Source organism: Ornithodoros turicata, chromosome 4 (genome assembly GCF_037126465.1).
Source record: "Ornithodoros turicata isolate Travis chromosome 4, ASM3712646v1, whole genome shotgun sequence".
Taxonomy (NCBI): Eukaryota; Metazoa; Arthropoda; class Arachnida; order Ixodida; family Argasidae; genus Ornithodoros; species Ornithodoros turicata.
The window spans coordinates 72,524,208-72,539,959 of NC_088204.1; the positions used below are offsets into that span (position 1 = coordinate 72,524,208).

The following is a 15,752-nucleotide window of genomic DNA, read 5'->3' on the forward strand; positions in this document are numbered from 1 at the left end:
ATTACAAAAGCTTTTACCTTTGTCACAGCTCAACAAGCATCCGAGAACAGCGGTATAGTGAATATGTGGTTCTTTCTAGAGTCAGTGACTCTAGCTCTTTCGGGGTACAGGGAGCGTGTAACGCCTGAGGCTCCCGTCCAGATGTGCTGGCCAAATGGATGGCCCCTCCTGCACCCCAGGCACAAGGAACCCAAAAACGGATTGGGGGCTTCAGTTGCTTGTTGAGTAATTAAACACGTATTCTCCGAGTGACACTCACGTCAGTTGTCTTCTGCGGAAACAACCATCGCAAGAATTTGTCTTGCAACTGGGACGACTTGCCTTTTTTTCCTTGCACTGAAGGAATGTTCCTACTTCCTCCATTGGAGTTCATACGCTATCTCCCAAATCTGTTTCGTTTTGTACACATTAAATGGTAAATGAAACGCCCGGTGTGCACAGCCGTACGCCATGACAGCTAGCAGCTAACTGTCACGCAGGGCCGGCGGCAGCTTCCGGCAAGACGCCCAATTGGTCAGGAAGGACGCGCCACTTCCGGCGCCAACCGTCGAGCCGTCGAGATCTGCTTACCACAGACGTCGGCGAAACAGGCCCGCGCCTATTGTTCTCGGAGCCCAGCGGAAAACCGTCGAGCCGTCGACGCTTTTCCGTCGAGAAAACGTCGTATGCGGGTCGCCGGTTACAATGCCGACGCCGTTTTCCTTTCTTTTTTTCTTAATAAGCATATATCCCCTTACCTGGGAACGGGCATATAAGAGCTGCGCTGTAAAAAAAATCAGCGGGCGCTACAGCGACACAACGTGGTGCAATAGGCTCGATCATCGGAGATAAGTTATCTGGAGTTGTACGTCTAGCTCCAATAGCTGTCACTCCGCAGAAAACCACCGGCATCATTTTGTTTAGTAACCTTGTCGGTAGTCGTGGTATCGTTGCGCGACTCGACTTCAAAGGTTATTCAGTTTATTTATCCCATATGACATAACGATCCAGGAGAATAAGCAACAGGAAGTGTACAATTATTCTTGAATATATGGTCAACGCATAGGAAGATGAGGCACCTGCAGAGGCGGTGGCAGAAGAGGACCCGTGCTCTTGGACTGGAAGAGAGCAAATTAACTTTTAAACATGGATATACTTGTGCGAGAATGGTACAGATGCAGCGCGACACGCAGCAGTTCTACAAAGCCCGGGAGATTTGCAACCCCAGAAGGAACTCGCGAGACCTTTATCGCGAATTACGCAATGAGGGAAAGATAACAGGCGTAGTACCCACAATTAAGACGGCATGCAATGCACTACTGTAATTTTTGTTGAGATCTACTCAGTGTTTACACACACAATCATCACTGCACGAACGTTGACGCTCAGATGTGCGTCACACTGCCATACTGCAATACACGGATATGTGACTTGGTATTTATGAGGTGGAGACACATTACCGTATTACATGATACGTATAGACTGAGAAGTAGAGTAATCAAAGCGTTGCAACTAGACTCTTAAAAATGAACTTCACCACATAGCACGCTCCTAGCCAACCATCATCCCGAATGACAACGTTCTCGCCCTAGATTTGTTGAAAACGGGAGGAGGAGCCTATTTTGTGCCGTGCATAAAGGCACAAAATAGGCTCCTCCTCCCGTTTTCAACAAATCAGGGGCGAGAACGTTGTCATTCGGGATGATGGTTGGCTAGGAGCGTGCTATGTGGTGAAGTTCATTTCTAAGAGTGTATAGGTAGGACTTCGCAGCTTCTATCGAGTAGTTACTGATGACAACAACAGCACTGACTTAGTCTGCACTTAGCTACAGTAGATGTTAGCTTGCCTTGCTCATATAGAACACTGCGCGCTTATGATTCACCTATTAAAAGATAGTCAAGGAAGCGCCAGCGCCATTGTAGGAGGGGTTACAGGATATACCAGTTACTTCGACACGACGTGCTCGGCGTGGGACGTTAAAGACCCACTCAAGCGCAACACTGTCGGCTCGCGGGATGAAATATGCGTTTCGTCGGTTTCATTCCTCATGATATACGATCAGAAATAAAAGCATAACACCAGCTCCTGCGGGGCATATAAGACGAACGCTTTCGATCCCGAGGCTGGGAAGTGAAACTAGTTCGAATCCTCGCATCAGCTGTGCAGTCTAGGATTTTTCCTGGGCTTTCGGGCGGTCTTTCTGGATGGATATCGGCACCGTTCCCCTTGAAGTCCGTCCAGGACGCGTCCTAATCTCCTGTCCTCCAGTCCTTCCTGCTCGCTCTCTCTCTGTTGCTTCGCGGCGCCAGCATAAAAAAAATAAAAATAAAAAATAAATAAAAATAAAAGAAGAAAGAAACGCCAATCTACTCTTCTCTTTTTCTTCTCAACATTCCGACAATGCGATGGCGGTGTTGGTGAAAGGGCTTGCCGTTGTCGGCTTCACATATAGGTGGGCAACGTCACCACTAACGCCCTGGGGGAATGTGCGTCCTGGGCTGCCTTCTATAGAGGAACTGCACCGCCATATGTCTAAAAGCGTCCGAGGAAAACCCAGCAAAACCGCAGGCAGCACAGCTGGCACCGGGATTCGAACTCGGGTACCTCTCAGTCTCGTTGCGATATGGCCCACACGCTAACCAGCGTGCCATGCGAGATGGTCCGACATTGCGGAGAGGCCTTGCGTGGATCACTTGAAACGACCTGCAGCTATTGGAGATATCGGTTGTGGCGGCGAATGGGAGCGCGCTCCACAATGTCGGCCTTCTTGAGAAAGAGAGGAAGAAGGAAACGTAAAGTGCGTGCTCTTTCGCTCGTAAAGCACGACAAACACGATGGATGAAAAAAAGTCATACCTGCGACCACTCTTATTGCGGGACGTCTGCTTCCAACTTCTTACACACTCCGACGAGATGATTTTTCTCGAAAGTGCATTCACCTTCGATACACTGGCAAAGAACGTCACCATATAAATTTTGTGCCACTGTGCATGGGTCACCTTCCTTAGGCCTAAGTTGACACGTGCCAGGTTCCGTGACAGGCGCATAACAGCAAAGGTCCCCTGCGCAATCGATGTCCCTTTCGCACTCCGGTAAATCCTCCGTCGTCTCGACGGTGCAAGCAATCTTTAGAAAACACCATAATGTCATTGCTGTAATGAAGACTTTCGGCGAAAGCATAGCTATAGTGTGCTAAGTGCGACCTCCTGCAACTGTGACGAAAGGCAGACTGGAGCCCCCACAGGCGGTACCACGGAGGTCAACTGCATGCAGCCCCGATGCGCAGGTGTGATTCGTGTCACGAGGGGCAGTCTCGACGCACCTGCATAAATGTCCGTGTGTTACAATGACAGCAAAGTTGGATGCAGGAAAACACGTCAGTTCTACAACAAATATATATGGCGTCCACGTAGACGAAAAACTTGAAAGATAAGAAATATATAGATGAAAAATATGGAAAAATGCGGATAAATGGCGGAAATAGTGATGAGCATGCATCACATTGTATATTACTTACGACAAACTACCTCAACGTAAATTGCGCCACAAGGACCCTTACTTTGCCAGGGGGACTTCCTTCACGGCACTGTTCCATGTTTATGAATACAACAACGAAATAAACAATGCGACGCTCTTTCAAAACACTGTGGACACCGTCCTTAAAACTACATCGGAATATAAACGCAGCATGGTTCCCATAGATACGTCCAAACAAGTCCGCAGCGGGATATCTATTGAAAGCATGCAAGATGATGCATTTTGCGTCGTGGTCCTCAGAGAAAGAAGGAAAATCAATTTCATAAGAAGTGAAGCGTTGCACAAGGACAAGCGTGGTCTTACTTAGTTGAGACATCAGGCCCCGTAAAAGGGGTTTCATCTTCCTACTTGAAAGTGGGAAACACGTAAAGTTGACGGCAGTCCAGTAGCCTGTGCTACGGAGTAGCTAACGGACGTTCCTCGGTTTCATCTTCAAGTGTTGTTGAGGAATTCTACATCTAAATACACACAATACGTTCATTCCACCCATATCATGCAACCATCTAGGCTGAGAAACAACAGGAGGCGTATCATTATTCCTGGGTACAGAGACAACGCGAAGGAAGGTGCAGCAACCGGTATTCCACAACTGGAAGCACCTGGAAGAAAGTAAAGTACTATTTATGACGTTTCTAACGTCGGCATACTTGTGCGAGAAGAACACCAGATGCATCTCAGAGCATGTAGGTTCAGAAAGTGACTGGATGCTACTGAGTGCTTGCGCGACATCAAAATTCCTCGATAACTTCTGAAATACATTTTATGTCTTCGCAGTATCATTTCAACTTGAAACGTAAAGTGCCTTAGAACAAGGTTCACCCTATGATGTATTTCTCTCTTTTATCTTTTTTTTTTTCTTTCTTTTTCAAACTTGCGTTGCTTGGTGTCAGTAACAATTGCGGATCACCCCTGGGACATTCTAGACCAATTTATTGAATATACGCGTAGATGGACCACGCCAGGGTGACCCAGGGTACTTCGCGCGAAAGAGCTCAACTTGACCCCGCGATTCCTCTGCGCTGCATTTAAAGGGACGAGCAGATTTATCTGCTACATTTTCTAAACGAGACCAGTGCATCCTTTTTTGGCGCTGTACATCCGGTGGCGTGATGCAAATTTTCTGTGTCTGTATAAAAGCGACAAAAAGACTCAAGAGCATGCTCTTGTCAGCGTATGTCACCTGCTGCATTTACGAGTTCTTTTATCTGTTCCGCATTGCGACCTGAACGTTTTAATTGCGTAAGAAGCTTCTACCAATAAGCACAATGGTCATTGCTGTAAGGAAGGTCCGAGTTGCAAAAATGGCTTTGTTATGGATGTAGTGGATGTATTTGTAGTGTACGCTGTGAACAATACACTGTCGAGGCTGTGCCACAGTGCATGGCCTGGCCACAAGGCACTACCGGCTGTGTCACGACACATCTGGGCGTAGTACGATCTGACCGATAAAGTCAGGTTCAATGAACTACGTTGCGTCATAAACTACGTCGCGACCTAGGTCAATAAGCTACGTAGCGAGTTAAGCTTCCCTGCCCATCTGTCTCTTCCGCGTTCCATGGAGTGCCTTATCAACCGGACCCGGCGGAACGTTACCTATACTGCTCGGCTGCTTCACAAGATAGGGAAGGAGGACTTGCCTAACTGCGCTGACTGTGGTGTCCCCGAGGGTCCAGAGCATATACTGGTGTTGTTCCACGCGATACTCCGATGCCCGATCTAAACTTCAGCTCTCGCTCGCGGCCCTAGACAGTCGTCTCTTGGGTTGTCTACGGTTTAGGGTGCCAAGGGAGACCGGATGAGAGTTAGCAACATAGCCACCTGACCCTGGGCCGACTTTACTCGCGAATTTTTTGCCGCGCGTGCGGGGTGGCGCGTGGGCGTAGAGATACCTGTGCCCTTACCGGTGCTCGGAGGGCTGCGAGTGCGCTTATCGTCGCACATTTTTCAGCCTGGGCTGACATCGTTAGCGATTTTTCCGACTGAGCCGACTTCGCTCGCAATTTTTTCCCGCTACATCAGGTTTCCGATGGGCGGTTTACATGCAAATATAGACATGCAAAGGACAGTCATACACAAAAGTACAAGCGAAAATCATTATTAACGCCAACAGTGCCAGGAATTATGTTGTGACTGTGTGAAGGAGAAAAACCAAGTAAAAAAAAAAACTTAGAACAGAAGAAACAAAGTACAGTACACATAATAAAGAATATACTTACTTATGACAGGTATGATGCAATAGCATTGAAGAGATATCACACAAAAAGAATCAAACAATATATTTTTATTGGTAATCATGGACACACAAGTTTTCAATGAATCGGAACTAAAATGCAATGGGACATTTAATCCAGGGTGTCGAACCGCAAAAAATACGGGTTCGGTTCGGATTCGGGTTCGCGTTGTTTTGATTTCGTTCCGGTTCAGTTCCGGTTCGGCCACGCCAAAAACCGAACCGGTTCGCAAACCGGTTCGCAGCCCCGAACCGGTTCGCGAACCGGTTCAACGCTTCCGTTTTATATGTTCCATAAAACTGCTTTTATCAGGAAATGCGTGGCTAATAGCTTACTGCTGTTGTCTGCATTGACGTCTTTAGCGGTGAGGTAGCTCTTTAGCGAGAGACATAAGAAATGGATGAACACTTATTGCAAATAGAGTCCACGCTGATGAAGCGGTGTTGTCCCGCTACTTTCTGTTCTCAAAATCTCTTTTTCACACGCACAGTGCCAGCAAGATAAACTTAAACGAAGCCTAATAAGATGGACAGCGTAAGATAGACGACAGTACTTGCCGGCACACTGCCTTCGCAGCGTGAACCGATCTGAAACCGTACTGAAGAATGTCGAAAATAAGCCTGCCAGCCTTACTCTGTCCGAGCTCACAGCAGTGTACTAGTTAATCCACCTCATAAAGGCGGTGGTGGTGATGGTGATGGTGATGGTGAAAGGGCACACAGGCAATGTATCACGACACAACTGCACTACCAATAAGCAGAACCACATTTACTTTTCAAACCACGACCAATCAAACAGGCACCGTTCTGCGTACGCCCCTTCTCCACTTCTCATGTTTCTGACTTGTTTAATTTTTACTGCTCACGTGTAAAAAGAAATCTTGGGCGCTTATTTGATCACATATTCGTCGTGTAGAGCTACATAACTGGCCTACTCCATTCGTGTTGCATTCGTCCGCGTGGCACCTCGTCTCTGAAGAGTAGGCGCCGCATCACCGCGTGCGTGGGGCGCCAGCCGCGGCGCTCACAAGGACAACTGCGCTTCAACATGTTAAAAAGATGCTGAAAGTATACTTACTATACGTCGTCGTCTGATTGGTAGGTGAAAATTTCTGAAATCCATGATATAGGCGCGTGATGATGATACCGATGTGTCTTCGTTCGGGGATAAAGAGGAACTCTTGTGCGGACTTCTATGTCCGAACCGTTTTGTTGCAAACCGGTTACCGCTACTATTTTTTATGGTTCTGCTCCGGTTCAGGTTCAGCAGTGTTCCGAAAATTTCGGTTCGGGTTCGGTTCCGGCAAAAATAACGGTTCGGGTACAGTTTTCGGTTCGGGTTCGGGTTCGGTTCGACACCCTGATTTAATCAAAGAAGATATTCCTAATCAACATGATTAGGATCAAAATTACAAGTTGTATTATAAAAAGTCGAATATTCCTATACGCGAGCACCATCATTGCAGTAGTAAGTGGCGATGTGCCGAATTACAAGTGCCGATGATGTAAGTATATTAATCGTGCAGAAGAGAGACCCGGGAAGACAATGGGACACATAGAACAACGACACTGCATTTAGTTAAAGAAGACAATCTTAATCAATACAATTACGATCAAATTACAAGTTTTATTTCAACGAGTCTGAGTCGCAATCACTATTATTGCAACACTAATAATTTCCTCATTATCATGTTTCTTAAGTGTTTTAAGAAATTTCGAGCACAACATGGAATCTAAGTTACATATGTTTTGTTCCAACATTACACATCTTCTTAATAGTCAATTTCTTATTAAGTGAACAGCGCAGGCGTAAGGAAATAAAGAAAAACACAATAAACAGCTACCACTAATAACGGGTCAAACCCGCACATCATTCAACACACAAACAGCAGATCCATACAGGAAAATAATAGCGAAACAATCTATCAACACGAGAAACATTACAAATTTAATACCTTCCAACTGTGACTAGCACAGGCTTAATGCTGAAGAAGAGAGGAACACTCTAAGCGGCACGCTCTCGAACACGTAAACAACAGAAGAGAATAATCTATCATTTGAACCATCATAAAATCATCTTCGTGGCTTAATCTAATCGAACACTATCGAATTTTCATTCTAACGAACGCTAACCTTACATTGATGAATTGAGATAGGCTCTTCGGGTTTTCACCCTTTTCATCAGAGCCCGGAGGCATTGGCTGCGTTCCAATACCTCGCTCCCGCGAAGCCGTCTGACTAGGCAGCTGAGACCCCTTTGCTTGTCACTATTGGAACAGGCTTGCCTAGCCGAGGCTCCATCTCGTTGCTCACACAAAAAATGCGTACGGCGCACGCGCAGCAGGTACTAGCGTTTCCCGCTGTCAGTCATCCCGGCTGTCAGATGGTCAGGCGTATAACTAGACTGCATCGACGCGCACTAGGCGGTAGCCGACTGAATAGCGGACTTGGCGAGATTTGGAACGAGACTTAACATGGCGGCACTTCCGGTTAGACCGCTAGGCAGTCGACTAACCGGGGTATTGGAACGCAGCCATTATCTCACTGTCTATAAGACCAAAGCGAATCAACTGTGCATGCTTTATCACTCCAATGGGTGGGGGTACATCACTATTTCTTCTTTCAGCAAACAGGATGCTCTCAAGGCCACACAAGATAGTACAAAGGCGACATATTTTATTGTACAATTATCGCAAATAGATCTTGGCATTATTGCCCAAGCAGCACAATGTACTGAAAGTCGAGTGCAGTAGGGGTGGACGGGTAGGTGGAAGACCTTGAACAGACTTGTGAAACTAAACAACATTGATCAGACATATACCGTCCACCCCCATTTCACACGACTTTTTTAGTACATTGTGCTGCTTTGGTGGATTCTGAGGAACAGAACAAGAATTCTATCAAAACAATCAGTAGCCAACAAAAAAATAAGAACAGACATCAATATCAGAGCAAATCGGTTTTAGACAAGCATTTTCTATGCAAACGAGAAACATCAGCGAAACAATACCCAATCAAAACGAGAAACATAAGCGAAATAATGCTCAATCAAAACGAGAAACATTGCAAATTTAATTAGTGTACTTCAAATTTTTCTAATACAGAGAGTTCTAGGCAGATGAAGCACACAGAAACATAATGTCTGAAACGCAACTCAAAAATATGAGGCGTTCCCAACTGAGATATTATTTCTCTTAATGTCAATCGAGTGAACAACTGCAAGAAATACATGCCAATAAGTACTTCAGGCAGCCATTTTCTAAGCAAACGAGAAATATTTAAAAGTTACCTACAGAGGAAATCAACAGACACAACTAATACATAATGCATACATAATTCCCAACTCACATAATATCAATCGAGTGAACAGCTGAAACAAAGTCAAAAATATAATTAATTCATACAAATCATTTCTAAGCAAGCAGCGTGAATACATCACAGGATCTGTACAGAAACTTGTCTTTTTCAAGCTGGATCAACTAGTGGGGGTTTCAGTAAACATATCCCCCCGTTCAAAATGGACAAGCAAGCCACACCCTTCTGTTCTACCTGCAAAATTGAGGCAGACGTTCAACACCTTGTTCAAAACTGCCGCCGTTCCAAGTCCTTCCGCGACAACGTGGCAACGTGGAATTACCATGTGCACGTTTGAGCGGATGGCGTCAGAAGGTCACGTGGCACGTGATGCCTCCCGTCAGGGTGTCCTCAGACACCTCTGAAAGGCCAGTGCAAAGCCAGTCAAGTGTATAAGGGGGGAAAAAATAGCAGGAGCTCTTTGTCTGCACGTATAGCATATGTTTGTAAGTCCAAGGCCCATGGCCCAAGAAGGCCGAAACAGCTGTCCAGTACTGGCATGGCGACGTTTGACTTTCAAACATATGCTATATGTGCAGCCAAAGAGCTCCTGCTATTTTATCCCCCTTATGCACTTGACTGGCTTTGCACTGGGCTTTCAGAGGTGTCTTAGGACACCCTGACGGGAGGCATCACGTGCCACGTGACCTTCTGACGCCATCCGCTCAAACGTTGCCTGCCTGCGTACGGCTGATGAGGCCCAAGAAGGCCGAAACAGCTGTCCAGTACTGGCATGGCGACGTTTAACCTACATACATACATACATACATATATATATATATATATATATATATATATATATATATATATATATATATATATACTCATAGAGCGATGCGACAGCACCAGTGGACACGTGTTTCGCCGTGTTTGGGGCTCGTCAGCTCTGGGTAGCTGCGCATCGTTCGGAATTGGCAAACCAGGGGTCGCTCAGCGAGCGATATACTCCTTGGAGGGTGACTGAGCACTCCTCAGTACCACAGTGCAACGAAGATAAGACATGCGGCCACGTGCTTCATGACGTTCTGATACCTTTGGCTTCAGCTAGGCAGACGTGACGGCAGCAATTGTCACATGATTTCGTCACAAAGAACTGCGGATGCTAGTAAACGATCAGTTCGCAAACCAAAGTAGTGCTTGTCAAAATATGTTCACTCTAAAAATAGTGAAAATAGTCAAGCATGCACACACCGTCACACACGAGACATGTTGGACTAGTTCGACGAGAACCCGCATGGTTCGCAGCGAGCGCATAGCGCCGGAGCTCAGGAGGTTGGCCTCAGAAAAGGGGCACCAGGCGTTCTCTGTATTGGATATGGCGGTATGAACAGCAGTCTTTCTAGCCCACCGTAGTTTCCCTACGAACGCTACGCCATGTGAAGCAAGTGGTCGAGGCGATGCAGCAGTGGACGCTTCCTGAAACGGTTGTCTCACACCTTTCTCTTACAACCGTGTTGCGGTGATGGTAAGCTCGTTTTCATGTAGCAAAATTACTGTCGATGAACCGGTTAAACCAGGACCGAAAAAAGTAACGGTTCCAATTTCTGCAAGTACCCTGACCGCTTTTTTTTTCTTTTTCGTTTCTTCTGAGCCGAACACGAACCGGACCGAAAAAAATACGAGTTCCGATCCTTGCCCCTCACACCAGATGCAAGGCCTACGAGTTGTTGCTGAGTTCCTCTCCAGCATTGCACTAATGAACAGGGGCGGATCCAGACCCTCGGTTTGGGGGGAGAGGGCGGTTGCTTTGTCGGAGCGCATAGTGGGGGAGGGGGAGAGGGAAATTCAATGTATAAACTGACGTTTTTGACTCCCCTAGATCTTAACTTTCGGCCGTCGTCATTCCTTCATCTGTTATCACATCATCTCATTTCGATGCTGCCAACATAAGTGAGAACAACAACGGCAAGCCGGATTTCGTCGCCGCCACCACCACCTACAGGGTCGTCACCATTGCCTTCGTCTACTTTCTCCAAACTACGGACCTTACAATAGAGCGGAACGCGGGTGCGGGTATACCCGCGGGTACCCGCAGTTACCCGCACATCGTCACGATCTGCGGGTAGGAATTCGCGATCGCTGCGGGTAGCGGGTAAAATGCGGGTGTATACCAGCAATGTGACCGCGCGTAACGCGGGTATACCCGTATTACCCGCACTCCATGGCCAACTAAGTGATCCCCCTCTGTCTCACGCGAGCTCAGCAGTGCCCTATGTCGTTAGCCGTATAAATCCATGTGCCAGACTGCTGCAGGCAAGTGCTGGTGGGCGAGTTCGATTATTAATGCAGACATATCTGGCTCTTTGTTGAATTGCAGTTTTACTGGCATACGATTCAAGCCGTCCGAGACATGTAGCCAACACTAAGAATTTCCATTGTTTTAAAATAGAAACAGCGGTAAAGTGGACGAGGAACACTTCCCCCTGCGGGTCCCAATGCGGGTATGAGGCTATACAGACAGCACTGCGGGTGCGTTTCACACACGTGCGGGTACTGTGCTGGTCCAAGTTTGCTTACCCGCACTCATCAACACCCTGTGATCGTGTGTGTGATTTATCTTGCTTTTCTCCTTTTCTTGGGGGGTGGGGGGAATAGCAAGCCGAGCTCTGTTTGGCTGACCTTTCCTTTTTCTCTAATAAACTTTCATATGCACCCCCTCCCCCAATTCGTTGACCCGAAACTCTTACCGCGTGAAGGCGATTGGCGTTCATCTTTTCTTTCTTTTTTTTTTCGTACTAAGGAAGCACTTTCTTGAGACGCCCACAATCAGAAAAATATAGAAAAATACCGCGCGCTAATCAACAGTACAAACTGTTACGAGCCGAGGGTTGACAGGACGCTCACCAGTGTGCATACCCTCCTTTCAACGATCCACAATGAGGTGGTCTTGATCTTTAGTACAAGAAGTGCGAACAAGACCAAACTCTCAAGTATTTTAATTCAATTATGTCGTCGTTCGTCTCAAGTATTGTAACGCGTTTCCCTGAGAATTCAAACAATCGGAGTGCTTTACGAGGTCCTCCAAGCTTCTGTAAAGTATTGGACGAGTAGCGAAGTTTGCAGTTTTACAGCAGCCACGTTATTCGGAACATAGCGGAGCAGTTTCCTGCGAAAATTTGCACGGTAATCACAGTAACGGCGACAGAATATGTTGCGACGGAACACTGCCGAAGCAAGGATGTCATAACTAATAAACCTGTTAGAAAATCATTCTTACAGCAACAGTGAATGAGTCATTATGTACAAAGCCTTTGCTAACGGCATCTTTCATTTTGCAGAGTCGGCGACTGCCAATGCCTTTGTTGGTATCTCTTAGCGGCTTTGTGAAGAAATCGCTGTACTTTTCTACATATTTTAAGACGTCAACGTGATGCTCAATATTCTCTGTCTCATCAGTTGGGTGGACCAACATGATGGTATAAGGCAGTGTAAAGGGCCATTTCAAGGACGAATCTTTCAAACTCTGACAAATACATAGAAAAACGCCGATGTACAATTCCCCATCCCATGTCCTAATTTCTACCAGCAGTTTAGCGGAGTAGCCAAACAACTGAAACACATCAGAGGTACGGTCTACTGGCGATTCCTTCTCAATGTTGGCAAAGCCCTGAATGTTAAAATAGGCAACATTGTTCATCAAACGTGTAACTGATTGCAGCTCACGCAACATTTCTTCAGCAGAACGAGGCTTCTTGCAACTTTCAAGCACAAATTTCAAGTTCCCCTTAACATCGTTCGCAGCGTCTTCAACCTCGGATGTACTTTGACCAGGTGAGCCCCGCAGAGCTCTAGCCTCATCGGCGTTATCCCGTTCGGGCGACGTATGACTAATAACGACATCTGCAGACGACACTGCACTCGCCGAAATAATATCTAGCACCACGCGTTTCCCGGTGTCAACGCACTTCGTGAGTTCCTCAATCTGACGCGTCATGTCACCGGATGTTTGTTCCAGCAGGTCAGTAAGTCTACGTAATGCCTGCCCATTCGCAGATAGGCCTTGCTTTGCACCGTCGATGCTCACAACGTGAACGTTGAGCTGTGTCTCAATCGCGCATAGTCTCTCCATGACAGTATCCAGGGCAACGTCCATCTTCCTTTCGAAGTTGAATATATTTGTGGTAACTTGGCTCTCGCTGTCCCTTGACGAACTCGCAGGCTTACATCGCTGTTCAGCATAATGATGTACGATGTCCCTGCGTAAGATGGCAACGTGGCACCTGTTACATGTTGCAACGTGGAAAGCACAATCCTTCAAAAAATGAGTTTTCACTTCGTCTAGAATCCCAACATAGTCGCATCCGTGACGAGAGTTGCAACAGCGCATCTTCTGTTTCTCGAGGTGGCTTGGTTTGAAGGTAAGTACTTGTACCTCATCTTCTTGAACTGTTCCGCCGTCCAGGGGACACAGTCGATTGCCTTGCAGGAGTGACTTGTAGCAGTGGCTGCACAAAGCGTGGGAGCATTCCAGGAAGAACGTTTCTGTGGGAACCACGTGACATAAAGAACAGGACCGCACCGAAGGAAGGTCAACAAATTCAACGGGACGCCAATCCATCGCGTCCGAAAATCCACTCATGTGCTCGTACTTTGGCATGTTGCAAGTTGAAGCGACCACCGTCGAAGTAGAGCCCGATGCTATGCGAAAGGTGCTACACACCCGTTCCAAATACCACCTTGGCGCGAACGACAGAGTTCTGTGCCAGACAGTGCGTTCGAAACGATGGTGCTGACACCAGTCGACACCCTGCTGAGAGATTACAATGCTCCGTGTGCTTATCTCTTGCTAGATCATTTGCCTCATGCGGCTATCCTTTCCCTTCTGTGTTCTCTTTTTTTATCAGCATTAAACATGCCTCCCCCCTCACACACACCCCAAGCAGCACATTGTACTAAAAATCGAATGCAATAGGGGTGGACGGTACGTGTCTTATCAGTGTTCCTTAGTTTCAAGAGTCTGTTCAAGGTCTTCCCCCTACCAGTCCACCCCTATTGCACTCAACTTTCAGTACATTGTGCTGCCTGGGACACACACACGCATGTGCGTAAGCGATAATAATGGTGACAGATAAAAAGAAAAACCTTGGGGATATGCTTTTACGGTTTGCATGGCTGCTCGTAGACAACAGAGTATGTAAATTGCTCACTGAAAACAACAACGTAACTACTGCGAAGAATGGATACGGGGTGTGGCATACTTATTAGAACTAAGAAAAAAAGGGAGGAAATGTCAGCACTGGACGTCGGCTTACTATTCCGCAAACAAAAAAGAAAAATACATGAAATAATAATTAAATAAATAAAAACAAAATCATTAAAAAATAAAGGATAAACTAACAAACGATGAAAGAAGCATGAGCTAGATTAAAGACGAAGATGACTTTAAAAAATCCGTACGGATCGTAGCATGTGCTCGTGATAGATCATAAAGTGTGGTTCGGGAAGGTTGGTATAGTGTGGGCAATGAAGAAGAGTGTGCTCTAGAACTAGATCTTCCAGGTCACTGCAGTGAGAGGATCTGGGTGAGTCAACTTGTCTCAACCGGTAACGCCACTAATCTGTAAAAGCCACATTGAGTGGATCCGACGAATTAATGCAGCGTCTTGCCGAGAGGTGGTCCGGAAAGCGAGCGTTGGATCAACTCTTCTAAGCATAGATGTGGCGGAGAATGTCATTGGTTCATTGGCGAATGGGTCCGTTGACAAACTGCGCAGGCACACCGAAGGTACATTCTGAGGCTATCGTGTTTCTATAAATTAGATATGACGGGCATAGTAGTGTGTGTTGACCACGAAGACATCATGAGAACCACAGGAGTTCTTGAGGCTCTTCTTTCGCCTGTGACCTCCGTACTCGGGATCCCGACAGTCGTAAACTATAAAACACGTGGGTAAGTGATGCTTCTTGCTTCATTGATCTAGCGCAGTGGACAAACTGAGTGCCATCCCGTTAATAACCAATATCAAACAGCAACAACCCTTTTCGCGGTGCGACTACCAGGTCCGATAACGCTGGACATATAGGCACCCTGATTACACTTCCATTAATGATCAAACGTTGATTATGATTAAAGCTTTAAAGTTCCACACATTCTCTGACTGCCCTTGTGTTACTTTTGTCGTCTACGTCATCTCTCTGTCATCATATGCCGACCACTCCTGCTCGCCTCTTCATTAGAGAGTTATCGACTGTTACAGTGGTAGCAATTTCCTAGCATTAGTTAATGCAAGAGAAACTGCACGAGTACAGAGCCCAATGATAAGGCCACGAGCGTTCATGAACCTTGGGAAGCCGATCGTTTTCCTCTCCCTTTTCTTTTGCTGAGGGTCACGCGGACCGCATGCAGTCGATGCCCCAAAAAGTTAGTGAAATGCTGCAAGCAGAATGACAACAGAAATGAGCTCTCATAAGGCAATGAATCAACGCGTCACTTAGGAGCAGTCCTGTGAAAAGCTACTTTGAAAAGTAACTAGTCATAGTTACAATTACCCGAACCAAAAAGTAGTTAAGTTATAGCTCCAGTGACATCGCGAAAATAGTAACTAGTTGTGTTACGGTTACTAGTTACAGTTACAAATTACAGTTACTTTCAGAAAATTTAGTATCAACTTTTATCGCAGAATTACTTTGATTACACATATTATCTGTGCAT

The 15,752-nt window shown here is 46.3% G+C and overlaps 1 protein-coding gene across 1 annotated transcript in view; it reads right to left on the reverse strand.

Moving 5' to 3' along the window:
• Nucleotides 1–964: 964 nt before the first annotated feature.
• Nucleotides 965–15,752, reverse strand: part of LOC135393447 (uncharacterized) — a 68,712-nt gene continuing 53,924 nt past the window's right edge. Inside the window, exons 2-3 of the mRNA XM_064623880.1 lie at nt 2,836–3,301; nt 965–1,097 (exon numbers count right to left, since the gene is read on the reverse strand). Coding sequence (XP_064479950.1) covers nt 3,162–3,301 — 140 coding nt within the window. The 3' untranslated portion in view covers nt 965–1,097; nt 2,836–3,161. The remainder of the gene's footprint in view (nt 1,098–2,835; nt 3,302–15,752) is intronic.